The 27,079-nt window shown below is 45.8% G+C and overlaps 1 protein-coding gene across 1 annotated transcript in view; it reads left to right on the top strand.

Moving 5' to 3' along the window:
- LOC144819631 (atrial natriuretic peptide receptor 2-like) overlaps positions 1-27,079 on the top strand; it is a 727,257-nt gene that overhangs the window by 656,526 nt on the left and 43,652 nt on the right. The window contains exons 16-17 of the mRNA XM_078677447.1: positions 23,508-23,647; positions 26,819-26,971. Of these exons, the coding sequence (XP_078533573.1) occupies positions 23,508-23,647; positions 26,819-26,971 (293 nt within the window). The remainder of the gene's footprint in view (positions 1-23,507; positions 23,648-26,818; positions 26,972-27,079) is intronic.

The raw sequence follows: 27,079 nt of genomic DNA, 5'->3' as shown, positions 1-27,079 counted from the left end.
ATCACACAGTGAATATTAGTGAGTGACATCAATACTTAGGGGCCTATTCCGACAGGAGCTGTAACCGACCGACCTGCTGTCGTCGGTTACAGCCATGGTAGTACGATGTGTCGCATTCGTATACCTTACAATGCAAACATGCTTTCCGACCGGAAAGCATGCTTGCATTGCTGGAAGCGGGAGTGCAGTTCATCCCTGCACCCTGTGGCAGGCACCCCAAGGTGCCTGCCACCGGGTGCAGGGATCAACGGAGGGGCACCATAGGTGCCCCCAGACCGCAATCCGGCAGCCCCATACATGGGGGCCCTGCTGGAGGCCCCCAGAGACAGCTTCCGACTGCCTTTTTATGCCTGACAGACCGGCACAAAAAGGCAGTGAAAAGCTGACATTGTACTCCCTCGGTCACACAGAGGTGACCTGGGGAGTACTGGAGAATTTCTGGACTGCGGAGCCTGTCGTCTGTAATCCGGAAATTCTAGTTGGATTCCTTCCCGTCTGAGCCCATCGGAATGGCTCGGTCGGGAAGGAATCCGACCGGGACTGACCGATTCGGTCGGAAGGGCTCCGAAAACGCACTCGGGGGCAGATCTACAAGAAACTAACTGAGCCCAGTGCCGCAAGTCATTTTGCTGTGCCGTGCTGCCTTAGTTTCGAAGCATAGGGTGCGACACATTTACAACAATATGTCGCATCTCTGTGCTTTCCCCTGCACTGGCTCACAAACTGCTGCCATGCGCCAGCGCAGGCACCCTTGCACCATGGTGCAAGGATGTCTGTGTCGTGGGGAGATTGTTTTTGTGCAGGAAGGGGCACCTTCCTGCACAAAAACAATCAATTGAGGTGATTTCCTCTTCCAATGTGTACTGTAGAATGCAGCACGCATTGAAAGAGGAAAAAATGAGGAGAAATGAAAACATTTTCCCTCGTCGCACCTCGCTACGCCACCCCTAGGGTGGCGTAGCATTCTGACGCATTTACAGATTTACGATTTCTCGCACATCTGGAAATGCATCAGTGGACATGGGTGTTGCGTGGGAATACCCAAAGCAACACCCATGTCACACCCCTTACACGCAAAGTGTTGTGTGAACAGGGGCGATATTTACAAGCACAGGTTAAGTCATGCAGGGTGACTTTACCTGTGCTTGTAAATATCATTCAGCAGGCTGCACCACCGGTGCGTCATGGAACAAGATGCACCGGCGGCTCAAGGGGCTTGTAAATATGCCCCTCGATATTTAACAACTAATTGGCTGCCTCACATGTAAATACAGTGTGACATCGTAAATGACAAGATATCATGCCAAATGCAAACAACTGTTGTCCGTAATAGACTCACTGTTTAACTCATTGTAATGTGCTGAAAAATAGTACACATATGTGTTTTCCCTTGCTGCAAGTCCTGATAGACTGATGGCATTTAAGCTAGAAATCGACGAGTGTCAAGTTGCCAGGTGTAAATCACTATGAAAAGAAAAACCAGTCTGTCATGGAAATCCATGGAAGAATCATTTGTTACCCAAGTGGGTTAATGATCTGGTCCCTTATATAGGATAAAATGACATGTACAGTCCTCTCAAATTGTACAACATTGTCTTCATTCCAAGAGGGCAACCGGGATAACATTATGTTTGACAGTACTGTATTTGCACAGTCCTATTACTATGTCTAAGACACGATTTTCAGTCCTAGTATTTTGTTTGAATACAACTATATATTGATGTCCCTCACTACCGTTCACTGTGTGAACCAGGCTGCTGGATGGCCGAAACGCGTTATTGCAGATTTATGATGCAATATATCTATCTTACATTCATCATCCTTGCCTGAGAGCATGTTTTACTCTGCATGTGGATTCATATAAAAATACTGGTTGCCTCCGCAGGTGAACACGCCATCTCCCGGGGTCGTAGTTTCTGCAGCAGGAGTGAAAACATGAATTGGATATATATATATATATATATATATATATATATATATATATATATATATATATATATATATATATATATATATATATATATATATATATATCAATGCTCGAAGGTGTCCACCTTTGAGTAGCACGCGAACAGCAGCTTGGTTTATGTATAGGTGAGGACGGGGATCCACTCATAGACGCCGCTCCGTACGGGATCTGCCCGATGCGTTTCGAAGCTCCATATGCTTCTCTTCAGGGGCTTTAACGGAAGCGGTGGTTGCGCACACCGCTTCCGTTAAAACCCCTGAAGAGAAGCAAATGGAGCTTCGAAACGCGTCGGGCAGATCCCGTACGGAGCGGCGTCTACGAGTGGATCCCCGTCCTCACCTATACATAAACCAAGCTGCTGTTTGCGTGCTACTCAAAGGTGGACACCTTCGAGCATTGATTTATACGCGGCCGTCCAGCCGCGGAGTATGCACCACCCCGGTACCCTGGGGGTCACTAAAGTGAAGCAGCAGTCGTACTTGGAATCGAGGACGGGCCTACTTGTGGAGTCCATACAGGACTTGATTGTGTGCTTCCCAGACCACACTTCCTAGAATGCACAGTCTCATTTGAGCCTCCCATCGGTGGGTGTGTTATATATAAAATGGGGAAGTGGGTCGGCGGTTGCGCACACCGCTTCCGTTAAAGCCCCTGAAGAGAAGCAAATGGAGCTTCGAAACGCGTTGGGCAGATCCCGTACGGAGCGGCGTCTACGAGTGGATCCCCGTCCTCACCTATACATAAACCAAGCTGCTGTTTGCGTGCTACTCAAAGGTGGACACCTTCGAGCATTGATTTATACGCGGCCGTCCAGCCGCGGAGTATGCACCACCCCGGTACCCTGGGGGTCACTAAGGTGAAGCAGCAGTCGTACTTGGAATCGAGGACGGGCCCACTTGTGGAGTCCATACAGGACTTGATCGTGTGCTTCCCAGACCACACTTCCTAGAATGCACAGTCTCATTTGAGCCTCCCATTGGTGGGTGTGCTATATATAAAATGGGGAAGTGGGTCGGCGGTTGCGCACACCGCTTCCGTTAAATCCCCTGAAGAGAAGCAAATGGAGCTTCGAAACGCGTCGGGCAGATCCCGTACGGAGCGGCGTCTACGAGTGGATCCCCGTCCTCACCTATACATAAACCAAGCTGCTGTTCGCGTGCTACTCAAAGGTGGACACCTTCGAGCATTGATTTATGCGCGGCCGTCCAGCCGCGGAGTATGCACCACCCCGGTACCCTGGGGGTCACTAAAGTGAAGCAGCAGTCGTACTTGGAATCGAGGACGGGCCTACTTGTGGAGTCCATACAGGACTTGATTGTGTGCTTCCCAGACCACACTTCCTAGAATGCACAGTCTCATTTGAGCCTCCCATCGGTGGGTGTGTTATATATAAAATGGGGAAGTGGGTCGGCGGTTGCGCACACCGCTTCCGTTAAAGCCCCTGAAGAGAAGCAAATGGAGCTTCGAAACGCGTCGGGCAGATCCCGTACGGAGCGGCGTCTACGAGTGGATCCCCGTCCTCACCTATACATAAACCAAGCTGCTGTTCGCGTGCTACTCAAAGGTGGACACCTTCGAGCATTGATATATATATATATATATATATATAATCGGTAATTGTTATAAAGTTTACAACAAATTAGTAAAGTGTAACATAAATTATAATTATCATTTTAATAATAGTTTTAAATTATATATGATTAAATAAACACATATTATATATGATTTTTATAAAAATAAGTATAAAATGTATATCTAATTTTAAATGACTTAAATATGTTTAATTTACATTATATTACTGTTTAATATTAATATATTTAATGTTTACTATGTTCAACTAGGTTTATTTAAAAAAAACGATATTTTTGTGTTTGGTATTAGTGAATAACAATATATATTTCCTTATATTTTTGTTATTTACATTTTAAGTATAGGATAACAATATTTTTGTACAAAATGTTTTTGACACAATATTTATATACCACGTTGTTTGTGGTTTCGATATTTTTTAAGTGAACCACATCCTAGGCAATCAATGGACTGGGGTCTCTCAAGGATGCCTCTGTGAATGTTTCTGCCTCAAGGGCCCCCACTGAGAACCTCTGGGCCGGGCTTGGGGTCCAATATGTTCTATTAATACACAGTGCATATGCAGGCTCGGTGGCCATGTTGAACATTTGAACTGTGTGCTGCACAGCTAGGGAGTGGAGTGGCTGCAGCCCCACTGTGGGACCGCCTAAAACGTGGATGTGGCCGGTGAGCCTTCAGCCGAGAAGGCTGAGACAAAACTTAGACTACATTGATCTCATGCCTTCCCCTGAAGTCCAGAGGGGCGGCAAATGCTCCGTGGCTGTGCCTCCGACTGCTGGGATGGGGTGGGCTGAGCAATGACGTCCATCTTCCCCCGCGGAGCTGGTTGGGAGATGCCGAGTGAGCCTCTCCCCCTCCGGAATGAAGTGAATGGCCCTTAGTGAGCTGATGGGGCCTGTTGGGGAACTGCATTGTTGCACCCTGCACCCATGACTGAAGTACAGGGCTGAGGCGGTACCGCAAATACTAAAAGTTGTGACCTAAGTGTTTGGTCCTCGAGTGTCAGTATTGCCCATGCCTCCCTGACTATTGGCTGGCACAGGGTGAAGGTCAGGCTGAGAAGTGGCATTGCCCAAGTTGCTAAGACGTGGCTGGTCATTGCGGCCTGACCTCACTGTTGGATATTGTAGGAAGAGTAGAGTGCTCAACTGCAAGGGGCAGACCTTGCAAATGTCAGACATACTCTGAGCAAAACAAATAAACAAAGATCCTCTGTGTCCAAATTAAACCACAGATCAATCACACCACCGGTCCTGATCCACAGTGGTATGGTAGTGTATCAATAGATGAAACAATGGGGCATATTTACAAATCCCTTTGCCACAGGAGCACCACTTTTTTGACTCAGGCGTGGCATTGCACCATTCCCCATATTTACAAAGTGGCGCTGAGCCACTTAACGTGGCTTAACGCCACCTTGTAAATACGCCCCTTTCAGCCGCAGTCTGCTGTGACAAAGGGGCGTGCACTGGGTAGTTCAGTGGGTGTTCCACTGCAACACTAATTTATTTTACCTGGTCTTCGAATGGTGTTTTTGCTCTATTTGTGTGTGCTGCATTCTGCAGCACACATAGAAAGAGCAAATCACCATGAATTATTGTTTGTGTAGGAAGGTGTCCTCTTAGGCAAAGGGGCATGCAATGGGTGTTGCAGTGTGTGTTTCACCACAACACACATTGCTTTTTGATGCTGCACCAGATTTCCAAGGCTGGGGCAGCACCAACAACTAAGGCCAGGGAATCACTCGTATTAGATTGGCGGTACAAGGTGAAATTATTAATTTCTACTCTTTTTATGCACACATAGAAAGAGCTAAATCGGCATTATTGATTGTTTATGTTCAGGAAATTGTCCCTTCCTGCACATAAACAATCTCAGATTTCAATAGTACAAAACCATTGAAATTCATAATTTATAGTTATGTGAGCTCACTAACAATAACTTATGCCCTCACGTGCACTCTTTATGACCTCACCTATTACATCACTCATGGCATGGTCAGTGACATCACTGATGACATATCAAATGGCTTCACTCATGACATCATCAAGTAAGTGTAAGTTATTTCTTAAGAGTTTATGAGTGTTAAACATATATACTACCTACTACAAAAGTTAGATTAATATAATGTACTACTAATGAGTGATACCAATTCAAACATATGTGATCCGAGGGGCTGTTTGACTGCATCAGTGTGTAAGTGGGTGTCTGAGTGGATGTATGGGTCAGGGAGTCAATGCATGAGTGGCTCTATGGGTGAGTGATTAGGTTTCTGATTAGCTCCATGGGTATGTAAGTGGTTGTATTTGGTGTGTGCGTGGGTGTCTGAGTGGTTTTAGGGGTGTATGATTAGCTGTGTGAGTGGTTTTGTGGGTGTGTGAGTGGCTGTATGGGTGTGTGAGTAGATATGTTAGAGGGTGTGTGAGTGACTATATGGATGTATAAGTTAATGTGTGAGTAGCAGTATGGGTGTGTGAGTGGCTGTATGGGTATGTGAGTCAGTAGTTGTATAGATGAGTGAGTGGCTGTGTGAGTGTTAGTATGGGTGGGTGTGTGAGTACGTGAGTAAGTAAGTAAGTAAAATTTTGTAGCTCACAACTGCAGAGGAATTTAGCGCTAGCATCCAAATAGGCAGAGATATCTACTTAGTATGGATGGAAAAAAGTCAGGTTTTTAGCATCTTCCTGGAAAGCACCCTCTTTGATTTGAGTCTCAAGTAAAGAGGCATAGTATTCCAGTGCTTACTTGCTAGGAAGAAGAAACATCTCCCTCCCCATCTGGCTTTCTTTATTTTTCGGATTGCCCCTTATTTGTCAGTGCCTGATCTAGGTTTGAGATTAGGAGCATGCCAGAAAAAAAAAATCGAAACATAGGCTGGACCTACATTGTATCACAAGGCCTTAAAGTTGACTCTCTCACTAACGAGTAGCCAATGCAAGTCACGCGCTCTTTTTTTATATAGAGTTGAATTTGGGTATTTTCAAAAGCAGGCAGGCAGCTGCATTTTGAAGAGACTTGAATTTCTAGATATAACGCATTGCAATAATCTATCCTGGATCTCACAAGAGCCACAATGACCATTTGCTGCAGATTTACAGGAATGAATTGGAACTCTCTTTAAAACTCTGGAAAGGTGAAAGCATGACAAGGTAACATGATTGATTTGACTAGCAAAACAAAGGTTTCATCAAATATGACTCCCAGATTTTTTACTTTCTGGACAGTACAAGGAAGAGGGCAAGAGATCATGGCTAGGCCCGGGCAGAAAACTAGGCTACACTTGCATAGTTTGTGCAACTATGCGCTACGCGAATTGCACGTAGCACAGTGCAAAAACGCGTAGCGGGCATTTTTTGCTTGTTCGCGGTCCTCAACGTCAAGTTGGCGACCGCGAGCGAGCAAAATGACATCCCAGCGAGACTTTTTCCTCGTTCACGGTCCGCAACATCAAGTTGCTGATCGCGAGCGTGGAAAATAAACCTCCCGGCGAGATTCTCAACGCCGGGAGGTCAGGTTTCTCATTGCGAGTGGTCGCGTATGCTCGCGACCGCTTGCGATGAGAAACTACCAGTCCGCGTTGAGAAAACTGCTGCTCGAGTACAAATCTACTCGAGCGGCAGAAAACGACTGCTTGCACTGTGCAAGATGCCGTTTGCAATGATTGCACAGTGCGGACAAGCATCCGGCACTGTACAATCATTGCAAACAGCATTTCATACCACACTACGCAGTTCGCGTAGTGCTACGCGTAGCTCGTGTAGTGCGAAGTGCATTTCACGTAGCTACGCATAGCGCTACTATGCGAACTACGCCCAGGGTTAGATTCATGGCCATTAAGAACAATTCCTGAAAGTGACATTATTGCCAAAAAGGATTACCTCTATCTTTCTAGAGTTTAATTTAAGGCAGTTTCTTGGATCAATATAGCAATATCTGCCAGACAGTTTTAAAACTTACTAGCAAACTCTTCAATGTCAGATGAAATAGACACCACTATCTGACTGACTCTATAGGTGACTGAGTGATTGTTTGAATAGCTGTGTGGGTGAGTGACTGCGTGTATAAGTGAGTGTATGTGTAAGTAAGTGCCCGTTTGAGTAGGTGCTTGGTTAAGTGAGCTGGTATGTGAGTGACTGTATTGTTGAGTGACTGTCTGCATCAATGGCTGTATGGGTGAGTGAGTGGATATGGGAGTGCTTGTATAGAAGTGTGAATGGGTTTTGTAAGTGGGTGTGTGAGTGTGTGTGTGGAAAGGCTATATGGGTCAGTGAGTGATTGTGCGAGTGGCTGGATAGGTGAATACATCTGTGTGTGAGCATCTGTATGAGTAAGTGTGTGGCTTTGTGAGTAGCTGTATGGGTGAGTGACAGGTTGTATGAGTGGCTGTATGGGTGAGTAAATGGTTGTGTGAGTGGCTGAATGAGTGAGTGAGTGGATGTGTGAGTGGCTCTATGGAGGTGTGAGTGGCTGTGTGAGTACTTGTATGGGCCTGTGAATGGGTATGTGAGTGGTTGTGTAAGTGTTTCAGTGGGTGTATGAGAGGCTCTATAGGGGTGTGAGTGGGTGTAGCCATGTTTCTGTGGATGATGTCATCAGTGATGTCATTTGAGACATCATCACTGATGTCATGAGTGATGTCGCTGACTATGTCATGAGTGATATATTATGAAAGGTCATGAGCAGTGCATTGCGGGGGCGTAAGTTATAGTTTGCTGAAATAACTATAATGCTGAATGTCACTGGTTTTGTACAAGTGAAATCTGAGCCGATAACATCCCTAACTATAGTGACCAGCAGTAGGTAGTTATAGTTAGGACCATGTTTTCGTAGGAAAAGCATTTTTTGGCTTGCCTATGTATTTGGTGCCTGTTGACTAGGCCTGGGAGGCGAACTTCACTCCATTTGCAGAGTTTGCTGAGTTTTCTGTGCTCCCCGGAGCTGGTGATGTGCAGAAAACTCCACTCCACATAGTGCAGGTGAGTTTATTCCCTGCTCGCACTCACGAACATTAAGTTGGTGAGCGCGAGCTGCCGCTCGGGTAGAATTTCTACCCAAGCAGCAGGTGTATCAGCGCGAACTGCAGTTTGCACTGCACTCCGCCACTTGCAGAACTCCGCTGAGTTTTTTGTCAGTTTGCGGAATTGCGCGTAGCGAAACTCCATGAACTACTCCCAGGACAGCTATGGATGAATCTACATCAAATGTTTCCAATAAAGTGCCCTGGTGATTCTTGTTGTACATGGAAAGTTTCAGGGCAATACGACAAGCGGAGGCTGAGAAAAGGGTGTGTTAAAAAACATGTTTTTCCCATGTTAATTCCCATAGGAGCTATAGACACAACTACAGCCCGAACCCTTGAACAGAATTATATTAAGTTTGGCAGAAAGGTAGATATTGGTTGAGAGAAGTGCCTCTTTCTAATTTGGTATAAATCCGTTCAGTCGTTTTGGAAATATTAAGGGAAATCCAAATTTGTATGTGGAGAGACGCAGATCCTCTGAGGTTCAAACAGTCCCCTGCTTAAATCTGATTGGCTGCCAGAACTTCAAACCAGGAAGTGTTGGCAGCCATCTTGACACTCACCTTCAGTTGAATCCCACACAATCTTTTTTTAAAGAAAAGGAGACAGGGTTGGAATACCCTGACCCCTAGGCCTTGACCAAGGGACCTTCATCACGCCAGGGCTAATGTGGAATAAATTGGGGGGCCTCACAGACCACCCATGTCCCTCGGACCACTGCCTTCCAAGGGCCAAATTGTATTTTGAAAATGGAAGGGGGGCCACGCGGCCCCCCTCCTAGGTCATTCCCAGCCCCGGGGACTACCACCTCCCCGGGGCAGATCCTCCTACGTCCTGGAGCCATTTATGACTGTGCGGATTGCCACCCCCGGCACCGGCTCCTGCTATGTCCCAGAGTGCCCACCCTTGGGACAATGCTGCTTACTGTGACTTGAGTGAAGCTTTAACCGCTCCCACCAAGCCACAACAAACACTTTGGTTTCAGCAAGTGAGAGCAGAGAAATGCTCTCGCTTGCTGCTAGTGGACCTCGTGGACTTGATGCTCCGCCCATGATCCGATGCTTACTGGGTGCCCTGGGGGCACCCAGGAAAGCATGGCTGGGCCCTGGGGGATGGGGTTACTAGTACCAAAATTGTCCCAGGGAGAGGGCTGTGCAGCCCCATTCCCCATTGGAATAAGGTAAGCTCTTACCTCTGTAAATTACAAATCATCCAAGTATGTTTTCTCTGCAATTTCATCATGTAAAGTAATCTGATGAAGATGCATTGGCAAAGTTACAGACACACAAGGTCACTGGAGACATTTCCTATGCATCCTTTGCTCAGTTGAGGTGTGGGAGACACACTATACATTTACCCAAGAGGTAGAACTTACTAGTTATCCAGTAGAAAGTTCACCTCAATGGGAAGCACTTACAGATATAAACAAAGCAAGTGCCTGAGTTGAAGCTCCATTTCTATAAAGTAGTAATCATCCTAACTTTGTGCGCATGCCAAGACAAAGCAAATGTGTTTTCAATGCATTTCCACTGGAAAGAGTTATCTGTAGTTTGTGATGGAGGTGTTTTTATCCTTGATTTTTTTCAAGTGCAATATCTCATGCAGTGACTGTGACAAAGGGGTTCATTCTTGTCATCTGCAGCTGAGAACAGAGTCATGGTTGTCCCTTTTAAATGTCCTGAGTAATGCCCAAAATCTATGGCACCACTCACACACCTACTCACAGAACCACAGCTACTCACACACCCATTCACAGACCCACACAGCCACTCACAGACCCATGGCGCCACTCACAGACCCAGTCACAGACTCACACAGTCACCCACACACACTCACACGCCCACTCACAGCCCACACAGGAACTTATTCACCCACTCATGCAACCACTCACAGACTCACTCATACACTCATAGACCCACACACATACTCACACATCCTCTAATGGACCCACAAAGACACTCACACACAACCCCACTCGCAGATCCATACAGGCCTTGGTGGGACCAGGACACCCACACTTAATTGGCCAGAGAGGGGGACCGCATGGCACCCCTCCCATTATTTAATTTTGTTTAAAATGGAGGCCAGGTCACTGGGGGTGGGATCCCCAGGGCCGATATCAGCCCAGGAGGGGGCTGCATGGCTCCCCTCCCCCATTTCACCTATGCCTGGCTCCGGGGGATGTGGGATGTGGGATGTGGGATGTGGTCCCCGGGATAAAATTGGCCCAGGGATAGGGGGCCACGTGGCCCCCCTTCTCCAAATAATGACATTTAAAAAAAACTACCGGCAAGAGGCCCCACTCCTCTCACCACCACTCTGCAAACTCACCTCCTGGTGCACTGCTGGTTAGGGGATGAAGTAAACTTGGATGCTGCAGGTCCTTGGGAGTCAACAAGCCCTCCTGTTACCTCCTGTAATTCTCACAAAGCCTGATTGCTATTAGTGCACCAGAAGGCACATTTGCAGTGTTGGAGAAAGGGAGCGGGCCTCCAAAGACCTCTTAGCAATCCCACTGTCGAACAAGTTACTCACCTTCGGTAACGCTTTTTCTGGTAGATACAGTATCTGCATGTGGATTCCTCACCTTGTGAATATCCCCTTGCGTCAGCAACATTCGGAAATTCTTTCGTAGCTTCGCGCCGACGTGGGCGACGTCATAGAGGCACGGCATCGCGCGCAACTCCGCTGACGTCACCGACACCATATTAGGCCCGCGCCGGCATGATGACATCAGTTCCGCCCTTTTTTCCGTGCCTTCGAGGCACACGGACGGACCAATGACAGTAGATATATACACAGTATACACAGTACACAAATGTCAAGATAAAACACACACTGTGTGAAGCAAATGCAGGAAAACAACTAAATCAAAACATTTCCTTTGATAATATATATATATATATATATATATATATATATATATACATTACAGTACAATTACTCAGGTATGGAAGAGTGGACAACGGGGAGGCAGGTGGGTCAGTGAGGAATCCACAGGCAGATACTGTATCTACCAGAAAAAGCGTTACCGAAGGTAAGTAACTTGTTCTTCTGATAGATACATCTGCCAGTGGATTCCTCACCTTGTGAATAGATTCCCACAGCAGTCCCCACTCCCGGAGGAGGGTGTCCACTCTGCTATACCAAGAAATCTTGGAGGACAGAACGCGCAAAGTGGCCGTCCCTCCTCACCTTGGAATCCAAGCCGTAATGCCTCGCGAAAGTGTGGAGGGAGGCCCAAGTCACGGCTCTGCAAATGTCCTCTACAGGCACACCTCTAGAAAGAGCAGATGTTGCAGACTTAGCTCTAATGGAATGAGCCCTTATACCCTCTGGATGTTCCTTACCCGCCAGGGAGTATCAGATCTTGATGCATAAAATTATCCATCTTGAGAGCGTGCGCTTGTGCACAGCCTTCCCCTTCCTGCAGCCAGCAAATCCAACAAACAGCTGGTCATCCGACCTGAACTCTCTCGTCCTGTCCAGGTAAAAACTCACCGCCCTCTTAGGGTCCAGGCGGTGAAGTCTTTCCTCCTCCTTGGAAGGGTGAGGGGGAGGATAAATGGTAGGGAGGGTAACGGACTGCCCCAGGTGAAAAGGAGTTACCCCCTTCGGCAGAAAAGCAGCCCTGGTCCTAAGAACCATTCGATCAGCATGAATGGATAAAAACGGGGGCTTAGAACTAAGAGCTTGAAGCTCACTTACCCTCCTTGCCGAGGTAATTGCTACCAGACAAACAGTCTTGAAAGACAAAAGCCTCAAGGGACACTTGTGTAATGGCTCGAAAGGCGAACCCATCAGGAAAGTAAGTACAAGATTCAAGTCCCACTGAGGCACAATAAAAGGAGTAGGAGGAAATTTATTGGTAAGGCCCTTGATGAATCATAAAACAATAGGTGACTTAAACAAAGAGGGCTGGTCCGGCAAACAAAGGAAAGCCGATAAGGCCGACAAATAGCCTTTTATAGTTGCCACCGCAAAACCCTGCTGGGCCAAGGAAAGAGCAAATTGAAGAAAATTGGACAAACGAGCCCTTAAAGTGTCAATGGACTTCTCCCCACACCAAGCAACGAACTTAGACCACCTATAGGAATAAATGGACTTAGTGGAGTCATGCCTGGCTGACAAAATGACATCCACCACATCGTGTGGGAGAGAAAAGGAACTCAGGTTGCCCCGTTCAATCTCCAGGCATGAAGATGTAAGGTCTGGAGGTGGGGGTGTAGAACCTGCCCCTCCATCTGGGAGCTGAGATCTGCCCTGTGAGGGAGACGAAGCGGCGAGCACGAGGAGAGGTGGAGAAGATCTGTGTACCACACCCTTCTTGGCCAATCCGGGGTGATCAATATAACTTGGGCCCGGTCTTGGCGAACCTTCCTCAGAACCTGAGGAATCAAAGGTATGGGAGGAAACGCGTAAAGGAGTTGCGAGTCCCAACTCATCTGAAACGCGTCCCCCAGTGCTCCTTGCATCGGAAACTGGAGACTGCAGAACGACGGGCAGTGAGCATTCTCGCGAGTGGCGAACAGGTCCACCCGAGGGGTTCCCCACGTCCGAAAGACGTGATGAACCACCTCCGGTTGAAGCCTCCACTCTTGGTCGGCTGAGAACTGCCGACTGAGACTGTCTGCACTTACGTTCAGAACTCCGGCCAGATGATTTGCCATCAGACAAATCTGATTGTCCTGAACCCAAGACCAGAGACGCAGAGCCTCTCTGCAGAGACACTGCGACCCTACTCCTCCCTGCTTGTTGACATACCACATCGCGCTCGTATTGTCCATCAGGACCTGAACTGACTGACCGCGAAGGGAAGGGAGGAAGGCCTTGAGCGCTGAAAGTATGGCCCGTAATTCTAGAAGGTTGATGTGAAGCAGCCTTTCCTCTGGAGACCAAAGACCCTTGACCTCCAGGTCCCCCAGATGAGCACCCCACCCTAGAGTGGATGCATCCGTTATCACTGTGGCCACTGATGGAGGCAGATGAAAGGGCTTTCCTTGTGACAGATTGCCCTCCACGCTTCACCAAGACAGATCCGCTGCAGTTTCTCTGGAGACCCTGACTGACTCCCTTAGATCTCCGTTGTGCTGATACCACTGCCTGCGGAGGCACCACTGGAGTGCCCTCATGTGCCAGCGTGCAGGGTCGACCAACAGAATGCAAGAAGACATCAGACCGAGCAGACGGAGGACCTTCAGGACTGGAACAACCGCTCCATTGTAGGAAAATTGAATCATATATTTGTTTTCTTTTTTGGGGGTATTTTTTGTTTCAAGGGAGGAGGGAAGGTGTGTAGTATTGTGTGATGCTGTTTGAGGATGCTGCTTACTGCTGCCTGTGTCTCTGATTGCTGGGAGAAGCAGTCTCAGTCAGTGTTCCATGGTTGCTATGAAGCTGGGATTGTATTGTGTTGGATTCTCACAATGTTTATGTTTAACTGGTCTCACAGTTGTCGCTGGAGTTCTGGCTGGTGGAATTCCAGTTCCCTGGATCCACAGCCTTGTAGCCTACAATAAATATACTTCTCTTACCTTGGCTCCAGTGGCATCACTACAAAATCCTTCCCACGTTAGCCTACGGAAATGAGACCCTGAGGGACTGGGACAGCATTGTGATGGAATCCAAAGTTTCAAATATCTTCAAGGCTGTTTTCAATCTGCCAGTGTATATGTACCCTGCACAAATCAGTTTGGAGTTCGGCCTGGTAAAACAAAAGTTGGGCAGACAGGCAGCTTTTGTGAGCTGCTGCCAAAGTCCCAAACATGGTAAGAAGGGCTCCTTGGGCCACAATTTCTGGCTGAAAATCATGCATGAGAGCTTTCCTACAAAGGTCACTTACCACCATGGACCTCTCATCCATTTGGGCCCTAAACCAGAGCTGCAGCGAGCCAAAAAGAATAATAAAATCAAATACCAAAGTATTGGATGACAAGGAGTCGTGGCTAGATGGAGCCATGGATGGCTAACTCTCTGTAATTACATGAAGCTATACCCTCAAGGTTGGTGAAGAAAGGAATATGGGGAACAGTGAGGGCTTTGCAATGAAGTGCTTGAGGACATCATTCACGGACTGTGTCTCTGAAAAGCCACGCCAGATGATTGTCAGAAAATCCTATGCAAAGAGTTAATCAAGAGAGGGTTGATATTGTGTAGAGAGGCTGCTGTGGCATGATTCAATCTTATGGACCTCAGACTGAGCTGTACGCTGCTAACATTTCTCAGGATTGTGGAGAAAATGGTAATGCCTGCAGAACTCCAAGGAGCAGACGAGGTCTAGCTAGCAAGGTATGACATAGCTATTGGAGTCTTACTGCCATACATACAGCGTCACTATAGAGCTCTGACACATCTTGCACTATCACACTGTGGTGGTAGAATTGTGATGAATTGACGAGGCCTAGCAAGTAGGACGCAGAGTAACCACTGGGGCTGACTAGCATAATCTTAAAATTCATATCAAGGGAGAGGATGTCTGACGTTACAACGCGTACTTTTACAACGCGTGCCGTTACTACGCAACTTTTACAACGCAAGTTGTTACAACGACTTGCGTTGGGGGGCGCAGGATAGTAAATATTTTAATTTACTATTCCAACTTTAGTCCCCGTGGATAGTAGGGAAGGAGTTGGTTAGTAAATTAAACTATTTACTATCCTGGAGCGCTCCCCAGCGCAAGTCGTTGTGACGGCTTGCGTTGTAAAAGTTGCGCGGTAACAGTACCGCGTTGTAAAACCTTCGTTGTAAAGGTTGTTCCCCAAGGGAGAAGAGCGATATCATAGGGAGCGCTAATTACTAAGATGGTACCAACATACATAGTAGGAATAATCACATATTGGGAAGAGGGTAAATTAGGTTAAAATCATCACTATAGGAAGTGTAAACAATTCAAAGCAATCATTAAAAATATAATTTAAACTTGAGATATTTAAGAAAAAACTAGTTCACAGCCTATATTCTTATAAAAACGAAAATCAAGCTAAAGGCCAATTAAGCGGGAATTGCTATTCTTCACATCAATTTGTTCAATAAGTACCTATGCATACAGGCTATGATTTTACAGACACAAAACACACAATTAATAAGGGGTTTGTTCAATTCATCTCCCATACCCAAGATACTATTACCCAACTGTTTGGCCATGGTCGGTGAGCAAAAATCTATTGGAGTCAGTCAATCCACCAAGTCTAATACACTAAATATGTTACAAAGAGGGATACTAGGTACAAACCGAATACCATCATTCCCTCCTCTGGTGCATGCATTGCCTAGCTGAGCTCTCCCTTCCCAATTCTTGCCTAAGTGTCCAAATGTTTCTATTAAAATTGATGGGGGATAAAAATAACTTAGATCGAATGTCTGATAGTAGTTCTCGACCTTTGATAAGACCACTCGCAAATATGATGAACCGCCCGTCTATCTATAAAATTAATGACTATGCAATCGCCCACTACGTCTTTCACTCTACGACCAACCCAGCTTACTCTGCGGGCAAACAAAATTTGACTTTGCACGTTTGGTGGGAGAGGTCTATTATTATTCAACCAATGAATTGATTTATTTTTTAATTCGGTATAAGATTCAATACTGCCTTTGTCTAATTCGGGGACCCCAGTCAAAACGACAACGTAGGGTGAAGAATATGGAGGTAAATCAATGAGTGGCAAGATATGCTTAGATTCGTTGATATTGGATCTTTCTTTCGACCCTCCAGGTCATTTTTGGGCCAGGCTCCCTCTCAGGGGTTGATGTACTGCTCTGTCACCCTGGGAACAGTCTATTCTTCCCTGTGCAACTACACCGCTATGGACGGTGGGTCCATCCACCCTATTAGGTGCAATTAAGGTAGGCAATGGGATGGGCAGTAAGGGACTGGGAGCTACCGGATCCTGAGTTACATTTGTCGTCACTGCCTTAGCCTGGACACTCCTCAGCAGATTATTCTTAATACAATCAAAATTGGTGACAGTCAACTGTTCAAATTTTACCAATCTGTCCTCGATTGATGCCAACCTCGCAATTATGGGGTGCATAGTTGACGTGATGAGGTCTCCTACTTTTGTCCAAAATCCCTCCTCAAACAGAGGCAAAGAACAGTCGACAGAGACCATAGACGGACTGTTTGATGCAGGGGAAATCACCAGGGGCGCTTCAATATTTGTAGACGTTATATTCGCCACATTCCCAATCTTATTCATTTTAGGCATTTTGGGATTTTTTCCCTTCCTGCGCTTCCCCTCCTCACTTCCCTTTAGACGCCAATCCCAATGCATGGTCCGCTGATTGGGGCTTAATTTTGGGAGCCAGCCTTGTGGATGCATGAATGGCAGGGCCACTATCAGTATCCGTCAAAAGAATATACGTAGGTGGAACAGAAAGACAAGACTCCTGGACCGTGAGTGAACTTACTGGATCACAAGGCATTTGACTACTACTTTATTCCGGCTCCCCAAAATCAGTTATTATAGATGTATGCTGCTCTGGTGAATGTACAGACATCAGCCCCCCAAGGATGAACGTTTAGTAAATGCAGGGTCTAGTGAAAGACGGCGTTCCGTAATTGCAATCTCGTGCTCCAGCACTGATGTTGCTCTTAATATAAACTGGTCAAGTGTCCCTGTTGCACTCCCACCTATAGCTCCTTTCTTCCCCTTCCCTTCACGTGCAGCCATCGAGAGCTAAATATAGTGCTGTAATTTAACACCAAATACACGCACCCCCCCGCCAACAGTTATGATCAACAATTAAACCGGATAGCCAACCTTGAAAAAGCAAAATATGTGGGGGGTGGCCCAGCCCGGCCTCCTCCGGTCTCAGAATGCACTCAAAGCGGGCCCGCCCTTGGCCTGTGCGCGTCCCGCTCCGTGGGAGTCCTGCGCAGTTCTTGTACGCCTCCCGGCATGCGAGGGCGGCCTTCGCGCCCCTAGGGACGCTGGGAATTAGAGTCCCGGCCAGTGTCCTCCACATGCAGCCGGAACCGGGACCAGATACCACCCAAATGACTCCTGTGGCGGTGGCGGCAAACACTCTGGATGCAGCAGGTAAATGGCAAGTAGCTACAAGAGTGAAGAACAGCGCCCGCGCCGCAGGGGCCCTGTGCAGTTCTTGTATGCCTCCCGGCGTGCGTGGACGGCCTTCCCGACGCTGGGAATTAGAGTCCCGGCCGGCGTCCTACGCTCACGGCCGGAACTGGGACCAGATACCACCCAAATGACTCCTCTGGCAGTGGCGGAAAACACTGTGGATGCAGCGGGTAAGTGGCAAGTAGCTACAAGAGTGAAGAACGGCTCCCGCGCCGCGGGGGCCCTGCACAGTTCTTGTACGCCTCCCGGCGTGTGTGGGCGGCCTTCGCGACGCTGGGAATTAGAGTCCCGGCCGGCGTCCTCCGCTCGCGGCCGGAACTGGGACCAGATACCACGCAAATGACTCCTCTGGCGGTGGCGGCAAACACTCTGGACGCAGCAGGTAAGTGGCAAGTAGCTACAAGAGTGAAGAACGGCTACGGCGACGCCGGGGTCCTGCGCAGTTCTTGTACGCCTCCCGGCGTTCGAGGGCGGCCTTCGCTATGCTGGGAATTAGAGTCCCGGCCGGCGTCCTCCGCTCGAGTCCGGGACTGGGACCAGATACCACCCAAATGACTCCTCTGGCGGTGGCCGCAAACACTCTGGATGCAGCAGGTAAGTGACAAGTAACTACAAGAGTGAAGAACGGCTGCCCGATTTTAATTAACTTCACAAATAGACTAAACTTGAAACTTAAACGGACTCCGATTGTGGATGCTGCTTGATCATGGCTCCCACCACAGTCAACTAGCAACCCAATTTTTAGGAGTGGATTATTAGCCCAGTTTTCATTGCTTCAATTTCTGTTTGAATTCTGTGTATCATAATTAGGGCTCCCGGTTTTATGGTATTTATTTTTTACACATTTCCGTCTGTATTTATCCATATTTATTTTTTTTATCATTTTATCTGTATTTATCAGCATTCATTTCCGTGGCAAGCAAAAGAAGATGCTGCAGCTAGTATTTTTTCACATTTATTTAAATAGACAATGCACACTTTTTGCCGTTTGTTTATAGTGTGACTTTGCCCCAGAGGTACTGAAGTGCTTAACATGAGCAACAGTTTGATTACATAGGTCCTTTTCATTTTTACAGACACTGGGAAATGAAGGGATTTGGCCAGAATCATGGGACGGTGAGCCAAACCGGAGACTTGAGTCTATATGTTTACATCCATGGTTGTTAATTCACCCCAGTGCTATGGGTACTGAAGGTGACATCACAATCCTTTTGCCATCACAGGGTTACATCCACTCTTAGCCCCACAGAAGTCACTCAATTCCTGCTGTGCGACTAAGAAAATAAAGCTGAGTGAAAATCAAGGAACTTAAACAGGGCTATTAGATTCCTGATTTCTTCATGTTTTTCCCACAGCAGTGAAGACCAGGCAAGTCGGGTGGTACACTATCTGTACTTCTCACTAACGCTAATTGATTGACCGCAACGTTCAAGTCCCTCCAAATCTACTACTCCCATTTCCTCCACCCACCACCTTTTTGGTTGATGTATACACCCATTGCCATATAATTAATACAATAAATGTAAAGACAGAGCCCACAGGTTGACCCTTTAGGCCACCAAGTTTAATGCACTTGTAATGGGCTTTCTCAATACAATTAGAGATCGGGCTACAGAAATGTGGAACGTCAACGATTAGACATCTATAAAGCTTTTACATGCTGAGAGCTACTCAACAAGTCACCCTTGTGTCCTCCTCACCCCTACAGTATTCGCGTGGTTATACCTGTGTACTAAAAATGCTACAGTAAGCAGCAAGTCAGACTACCTGCAAGGTCTGTAAAGTACAGTGACGTTAGATTGTCCATTTATTTGAAAAGAAACAACTACGGCCTGGGCTTCGACGAACAGTGGGGAGGGCTAGCATTCAAGCATTGCTCGAGACGGCACTTGGTGACAGTCGCTAGGGTTAGGTTTCAGATGTGGCAATATCTACTCGCTCATTTGCATGCCTAAATTTCCATTTGACGGCTCTGTGCTTGGCTGGGAGCGAGCATTGCTCTCCAGGGAGAGGCTGCATTCCAGTGTCCTCTACACCTTGCATCCGAGTGCTCGAGCGCGCATTACCAGGTGATCACTGCATCATGGGAACTCCGGCGGGTTGGGCAGAGCACTGCACCTCATCGGGCTGTTACCTGCGGATCCGTCGCCATGCCTTAAAGAAACCGAGAGTCATAGCTGACTATCATCGTTAACTATTACGAATAGAGAGAAGCAACAAAGCTCCGGGAAACCTGACTCTCGGCGTTTTCATCTTTGTACGCTTAGAAATACGCCTAAATATCTGCTACTAAGTAGCCTTTTAAATACATGACCACTGCAACGTTCAGGACTAGAGAGTAACTATCGTCATCCCTACGAGCCCGTCCTATCTACGGCACAAATATTACCATATATCCATTTGGAAAGCAGTGGCATCTACACGGGAGAAATAGGCAGCCCGTGTCAGAGCTCTATACGTATGTATTGAATGGTGACATCTACTATACTATTCTGCTAGCAGACTGGGACATACATTAATTTTGCAATACATGACCACCTGAGGAAGGCTAACCGGCCGAAACGCGCGTTGTGGATAACCTTGCCGTATTGCATACATCACTTGTCTGGTTCTATGTGTTATGTTTGTTTGTAAATAGTTTTAATGTATAACTCTATGAACTACTCTATGAACTATAAACCAGTGCCAAAATGAATTTACCCATATAATGAAAAACAGATGTATATGTATATAAAGAACATTTTTGAAAAAACAGAAAAAAGAATTCCACTTGTGTAAATAAAAATATACAATTTAATATATTTGCACTTGTGGGTAGTGAGTCTTTCTACTAAATTTTTATGGTGACTATAATAATTTGGTGTTTATAAATTTGTACTTTCACTTGACTATAGACCTTTACCAAACTGAACGTCAACGATTAGACATCTATAAAGCTTTTACATGCTGAGAGCTACTCAACAAGTCACCCTTGTGTCCTCCTCACCCCTACAGTATTCGCGTGGTTATACCTGTGTACTAAAAATGCTACAGTAAGCAGCAAGTCAGACTACCTGCAAGGTCTGTAAAGTACAGTGACGTTAGATTGTCCATTTATTTGAAAAGAAACAACTACGGCCTGGGCTTTGACGAACAGTGGGGAGGGCTAGCATTCAAGCATTGCTCGAGACGGCACTTGGTGACAGTCGCTAGGGTTAGGTTTCAGATGTGGCAATATCTACTCGCTCATTTGCATGCCTAAATTTCCATTTGACGGCTCTGTGCTTGGCAGGGAGCGAGCATTGCTCTCCAGGGAGAGGCTGCATTCCAGTGTCCTCTCCACCTTGCTTCCGAGTGCTCGAGCGCGCATTACCAGGTGATCACTGCATCATGGGAACTCCGGCGGCTTGGGCAGAGCGCTGCACCTCACTCCACCGGTGTGCCAATGAACCTGAACTGCATGCTTGCCTTTGCCACCCTGTAACTAACCTCGGTGCTGTGCTTGGCTCTGGGCTGTAGCTGAGAACCAGGCGCTGCAGCGCCTTAGACGTGCAGATGTTCACGTGCACTTTCAGATGCATGGCTGCCTTCCTCGGGGTTCAAATCTACAGTGCTCCGAGGTCAAGTGGCAGACAGCGCCCGATATTTCTGTCTTTTCTAAAACTGCTTTACGGTGAAGAATGGCTTAGCAAAGGTGCCACGGACACTAAAGAAAACAACCCCCCTCCTCTCACACTGACCCCCAATACGCTGGTTTCAAACTCATTTTAGGATGGCCGCAGCTTCTGCTGCCGCTGACAGTCAGGACCCTTACAGTGAAAATATTCAAAGATTTTGTTCCCCGGACCCTTTCGGAGTTAATGAAGCCATAAACTTGCTGTGGTGCCAGGCCCTCCTTAAACGAGCTCTTGATGGGCCTTTAATTTTACATGTAGATCAACAAAGAAATGCACTTTAAAGTATGCCTCCGGGCAGGCAGTTACTACGAGCTACGAGTTACTACGAGCTGATGGTGAGACAACAGATGACAATCGTCCTGGTGCTGACAGGATGTCTGGGGGGGGGGGCAATTAACCCCCTGGCATGGTCAATAGTGTGTGATCTATTGAAAAAGGTTGATAAGCGCTCTCGGCCTGCTGCTGACTGGGAGGGAGAGAGGCTCGCTCATTAACAGATCAGTCTCCCTTGGAAGCAGAGTGCTTAGCCCAGACTCTGGAGGGCGGGGTGATTTAGAGGGGAGAATAATCTGCAGGACATCAGTAGCAGTTTCGTGGGCCCCTGTGCGCCTCAGACACCGATTTTCCACAGGGGCACATAGACACCATAAAGCGGTTGGTAAGTATTTTTCCGTTTCTATTTATAAATACAGATAAAGGAATAAAAGTTTTCCGTCTGTATTTATGTGTAAAAATCTGTTTAAACGGAAAACCGGGAGCCCTAATCATAATCTATTGATAAGACTTCCATATGTGTTATTCAATTATGTTATTCAGTTTGCAGTTACAGTTGGTAATGGTCTATGATTTCACTTTCACTCACTTCTTTAGGGTTGGTAGACTTTTCCTCTCTTTTAGAATGAGAGTAAATCTATGACAAAGTGAGAACATTTTTATTTTAAAAGTTATTTTAGTGGGGCTATCCAATGTAAAGAAAATGCCAATTCTCTTTGTCCAGCCCTTCATCTCTATTAATCTCCAACAAGAGTCATTCTAAAATGTTTGTTTGATGGTGTAGACTGTTATTTTGAGATATATTGTGACTTCCTTCGTTGAGTGGCCTGTTTTGGAGTAATTATGTTACACTGAATTCATTGGTTCTTTCTTTGTCTGCAAAAGCATAGCCATTACCCATGGTTCAGTTTCATGCAATTCACTTAAGTTGGTAACCAGTGTTCTCTGTATTGGTGAAACAGAAAGTGTGGTTGTAGAGGTAAATTTTAACAGTGAAGTGACTTAAACGTTAAGAGTCAGTGGCACCGTCTGTAACTCATGTGAAAAGCACTTGTTAATATACACCCTCTGCCTTTTCAAAATTTGAAGTTATTTGCACAGTTTTCATTTGTCATCCACCTCATATTTCTGGAACTGCAAGTCAACTGATTCTACATTACCAAATGGCATTTTTCTACTTTTCCGTTGTATCCCCTTTTATGCTTATTTTAGCAAAATATGTTCTATCATGATTAAGGCCCCAGTTCGGCAATTGTTAGTACTAGCAATAGGGCCCTTACAGCATAGTGGTTCTGGAAAAGTCATATAGCTTCTGTTCATCCACCCCTATTAAAAGTGCCACTGGAAAGTGCTTTATTACATATAGAATGAGGGGCTGATTCACAGAACTAATCTGAGACAAAGTTCTAAACTTACTACTTTTGGTATTCACAGAAGGCATTTAGTAGTAGAGTAAAGTTAGGATTTTGTCTAAAGTTTGACTTAAGACAGACTTAAGACAGACTTAAGACAAACTTAAGACAAACCTAAGACAGACTTAAGACATAATCCTAATTTTACTACTACTAAATGTCCTCTGTGAATACCAAAAGTAGGAAGTTTAGGATTTTGTCTCAGATTACTTCTGTGAATCAGGCCCAATGAGAGTATGGCCCATGAATGGAGAATAACTTGCAGTCATAAATTCACCAGATGCGTTTCAGAATGTTTTTGTAAGCAGTTAAACTAGTCTTTTTTCTGGTGATAATGTATCACAGTAATTCTGTGTTGTGGAGCAGTATTTGTGGAAATTGTAGAAATGTGTGATTTTATCTATGCTGCACTTTTTTACCATGACCATAGCCCTCAAATGAGGCTGTTAGTACTAGAGGTCACACCGATGTTATGCTTGACCTTTGTGTTATTTTCTTTTCCAGCGATATTGTTGGCTTCACTCAATTGTCCAGCACCAGCACACCCTACCAAGTGGTGGACTTTCTAAACAAATTATACACAACCTTTGATGATATTATAGACAATTATGATGTCTACAAGGTGGAGACAATAGGAGATGCATGTGAGTAACATGGACAAAAGCTATTCATGTGTACACATTTTAAGAAGAAAGATTACAAGTTATTACTAGAATACTAGAGAATGTCTTTTCCAGCTTTCACTCTGAGAAGTGGCCATATTCTTAATGTAAATTGTTTTTTAGGCAATGCCTATAAATAGTTGCACTGAAGGTCACGTTCAAGCTACTGTGAAGCCAAGCTAATGGCTATTGTATAATTAGGGCTTCCGGTTATACGGCATTTATTTTTAACATTTCCGCCTGGATTCATCCATATTTATTTCAGCAAATGTTATCAGTGTTTATATTGTGTTCTATTAAAAATTGAACTTGCATCTTGCGTATTTCAACATTTTACTGATAATTGTACACTCGCTCTTGGATGCCTGCCTGATTTTTATCAAAATAAGATGACACATTTACATATTCATATAATACACTCATCGAAAAGCATTACCATTGTTGTACAAGCACATCAGCTCATCTGCAGTTATTTAAGGAAACCTCCCTTTTAAACTCCCATTGCTATCAATCTGAAAAGCTATAGCAGTCATGAGCGACAGCATGCAAAGTCAACAAAAAGAGGACCTACTTTCAGTTTTTTCCATTAAAAAAATACAGACTAGGAAAAACAGTGTTTCCAAATCAGTAAAATGTTGAACGAGGACCGTAAGGACAATTAGACCTGCCCTAAACATGCCCCAGAAGCTAATGAGGTGAAGTCTGATTCAGCAAGTTCTAAGTAAAATGTCAAAACATCAAGATCGGGGTGGCATACGTTTAAGGTTACTTGCTTTGCTGCAATTTGTGCCATTATAGGGGTGTGTGAAGCCATGGGCAAGCCACATCCCCTTTTCAAAGCAACTTGGAACGTGTTAACTATTTCCAGCTAATTCAGGCACTCGTGATGCTAAACAAATTTGAATTGTCCACTAAAAGAGAAAGGGGAGAGGGCAGAAGGAGGAAAGAGAGATGAACCGGAAAAGAGAACTTTATAACGGTGGAGTAGAAGGAGAAGAGAAGCAGAGACAGGTAGAGAAATTAGTGATGTAAGGAGAGATAACAAATAAAGAGAGAAATGTAAAATAGCTCAAAAAGGAGACAGGGAGGCAGAAATAGATATGTAAGCTATGTAGAAAAAGTGGGTGGATAGAGTAAGGTTTTAGAGTGAAAGGGAGAGAGTTTGAGACAGAGTGAAGGAAATGTAGTGAGAAATGTAAAAAAAGTTCAATCGGGTCGGGGACAATCGATATTTGCCCGGCGGTATTGCCTCTGTGACCCTCTAGTTATTTAAAATATATGAAGAGGCAGGCGCTGGAGACTGGAAAGCAGGAAACAAGGTTTTTTATTCTCTCCGGAGGAGAACACAACGAAACGGACAGAAGGTATCGTTCTGAGGTGCTCTAACTTACGTTTGAGGCCTGGCCCCTTATATACAGTGTTTATGGTTTTTATTACAGCTTACATACATGTGACAAAGCTTTGATATACGGAAAGACATACCCGGAATCCCCCTTTGGGGCCCGTTCCCACACACATTTACAGTTGAAGTCCCCACCCTAGTCACAACAGGTGATGAGCATCGCGCAGCTGGATAATCCGCCGATTCACGGAATGTGGGGGGGGTTTGATCGGGTCTCATGGGGTGGGGGCTTTGATCAACCCGGGGATTCTTTGATGGGGGAAGCTTTCTATTGTACGGGGAGGGGCAAGGATGGTATCGGCAGAGCTGGGTGTCGGCTTGGGAACGGAGAGGACAAAACGGGCACACGGGGAAAAGGGGGTTTGCATCTAAGGGCCGGAGATCATGAAAGGAAAGCAGGGAGGCGTCGCGCTGGGAACAGGATGAGGGCCGGGGGCAGAGCAGCGCCGAAGAGGGGTTTATGACTCAAGGCAGGTGCAAGCAGGGGGGTGGTCAGCGTGCAGGCTTAGTGAAGGCAAAGGGCTATGTCAGGGGCCAGCGGCATGCAAAAGGGTTTGTTCTGATCGGGGCATCTTAAAATGGCGGGCGCGCACGACAAAAGTGTGGCATCAGGGGAAGAGGCAAGATGGCGCAGATAATGTTCACCAAAACGCACTAATTTTCCACAGAAAGAGGTGCAGTACATCAAGGGATGAGGTAGAGAAAGAGTTAAGACAGAAATGTACTACAGAATGTAAGTTTTACCTGTGCTTATGTGTGCAGAGTTCTGTCCCGACTGCGGTTCTCTGTACATGTAAGAATAGATATTTCTTTGGGGCCCAGGGGAGTGGTTGGGAAAAGGCACAGACTTATTACTAAAGGGGATGCTATCAGAGAGAAGTGAGATGGGTTTAGGGAGATCAAGGAGTGGGCTTAGGGAGAGATGTCACGCAACCACATAAGAGTAAGCCAATTTTTTTACTCTGGGAGTGGAGATATGTAATTCACATTTTTGTAGTAAGTTTACATTTGGAGTCTGTGAATACCAAAAGTAGTAAACTTAACCACAAAGTATAAACTTACTCGAAAGTGTGATTTACCTTTGTGAATCAGGCCCATGGAGATCTGAAGTAGTGAGAGAGGGACAGGCTACCTTCCAATGATAAAGAAATATAGATCAGTTAAAGAGAATAGCGAGGCAGATAGAAAGATAGCGAGAGGTTAAAGAGTAGAAAAAGAGGTCAGGAGTACAGAGAAAAGTTGCAAAGTAAAGAGGCAGGGATCGGGTAGAGATAGTGAGGTGAGGATAATACAGTGGTAGCGAGAATGTGTGAGGTCGATAGAGAAGTAGAGGCAAAGGTGAGCGAAGAGATGTGTAAAAAGAGAGGGTGAGGCAACAATTATGTAGAAACAGTGAGTTGAAACTAAGACGGAGATATACATTTTAGTTCCACTTTAGGAGTACATTTACACTCAGATGTTTTGAATAGCCTAATAGTAGTACACCTACTCAAAAATGTAAATAACTCAAAGGTGCATAGTCCTCTGGCCCTTCAGTTTGGTGGAGACAAGTGAGTTACAATTTGGAGTAATTTTATAATTGAGTGTAGTTAATAAAAAAGTAGTAAACTTAATCAAAATTGCCAATTACTCAAAAGGGTAACTACCTCTGTGAATCAGGCCCTTATTCGCTAAGCAATCGTCCATGGAAGGTTTTATTTACCTAGACCCATTTTACTTGTAAAACCCTACAAAATGTATCTTTTTTTCAGACATGGTGGTTTCTGGAGTTCCTAGCGAGAATGGAATTTTACATGCCAGTGAGATAGCTAGCATGGCCCTGGATTTGGTGGCAGTGTGTAAGACATTTCGAATCCCACACAAGGCCAACACCTTACTAAAGATACGAGCCGGAATACACTCAGGTATGTAGAACCCTGCAATTGGGTAAGCTTTAGGACTCGAGCACCTTTAAAACGTATATAAACCTGCACAACGTATTCTAGCAACCATCATTTGATAATCCTAAGCAT

Source organism: Lissotriton helveticus, chromosome 2_1 (genome assembly GCF_964261635.1).
Source record: "Lissotriton helveticus chromosome 2_1, aLisHel1.1, whole genome shotgun sequence".
Lineage (NCBI taxonomy): Eukaryota > Metazoa > Chordata > Amphibia > Caudata > Salamandridae > Lissotriton > Lissotriton helveticus.
The sequence above is the reverse complement of the archived record's forward strand: the minus strand, read 5'-3'. Positions and strand labels throughout refer to the sequence as shown.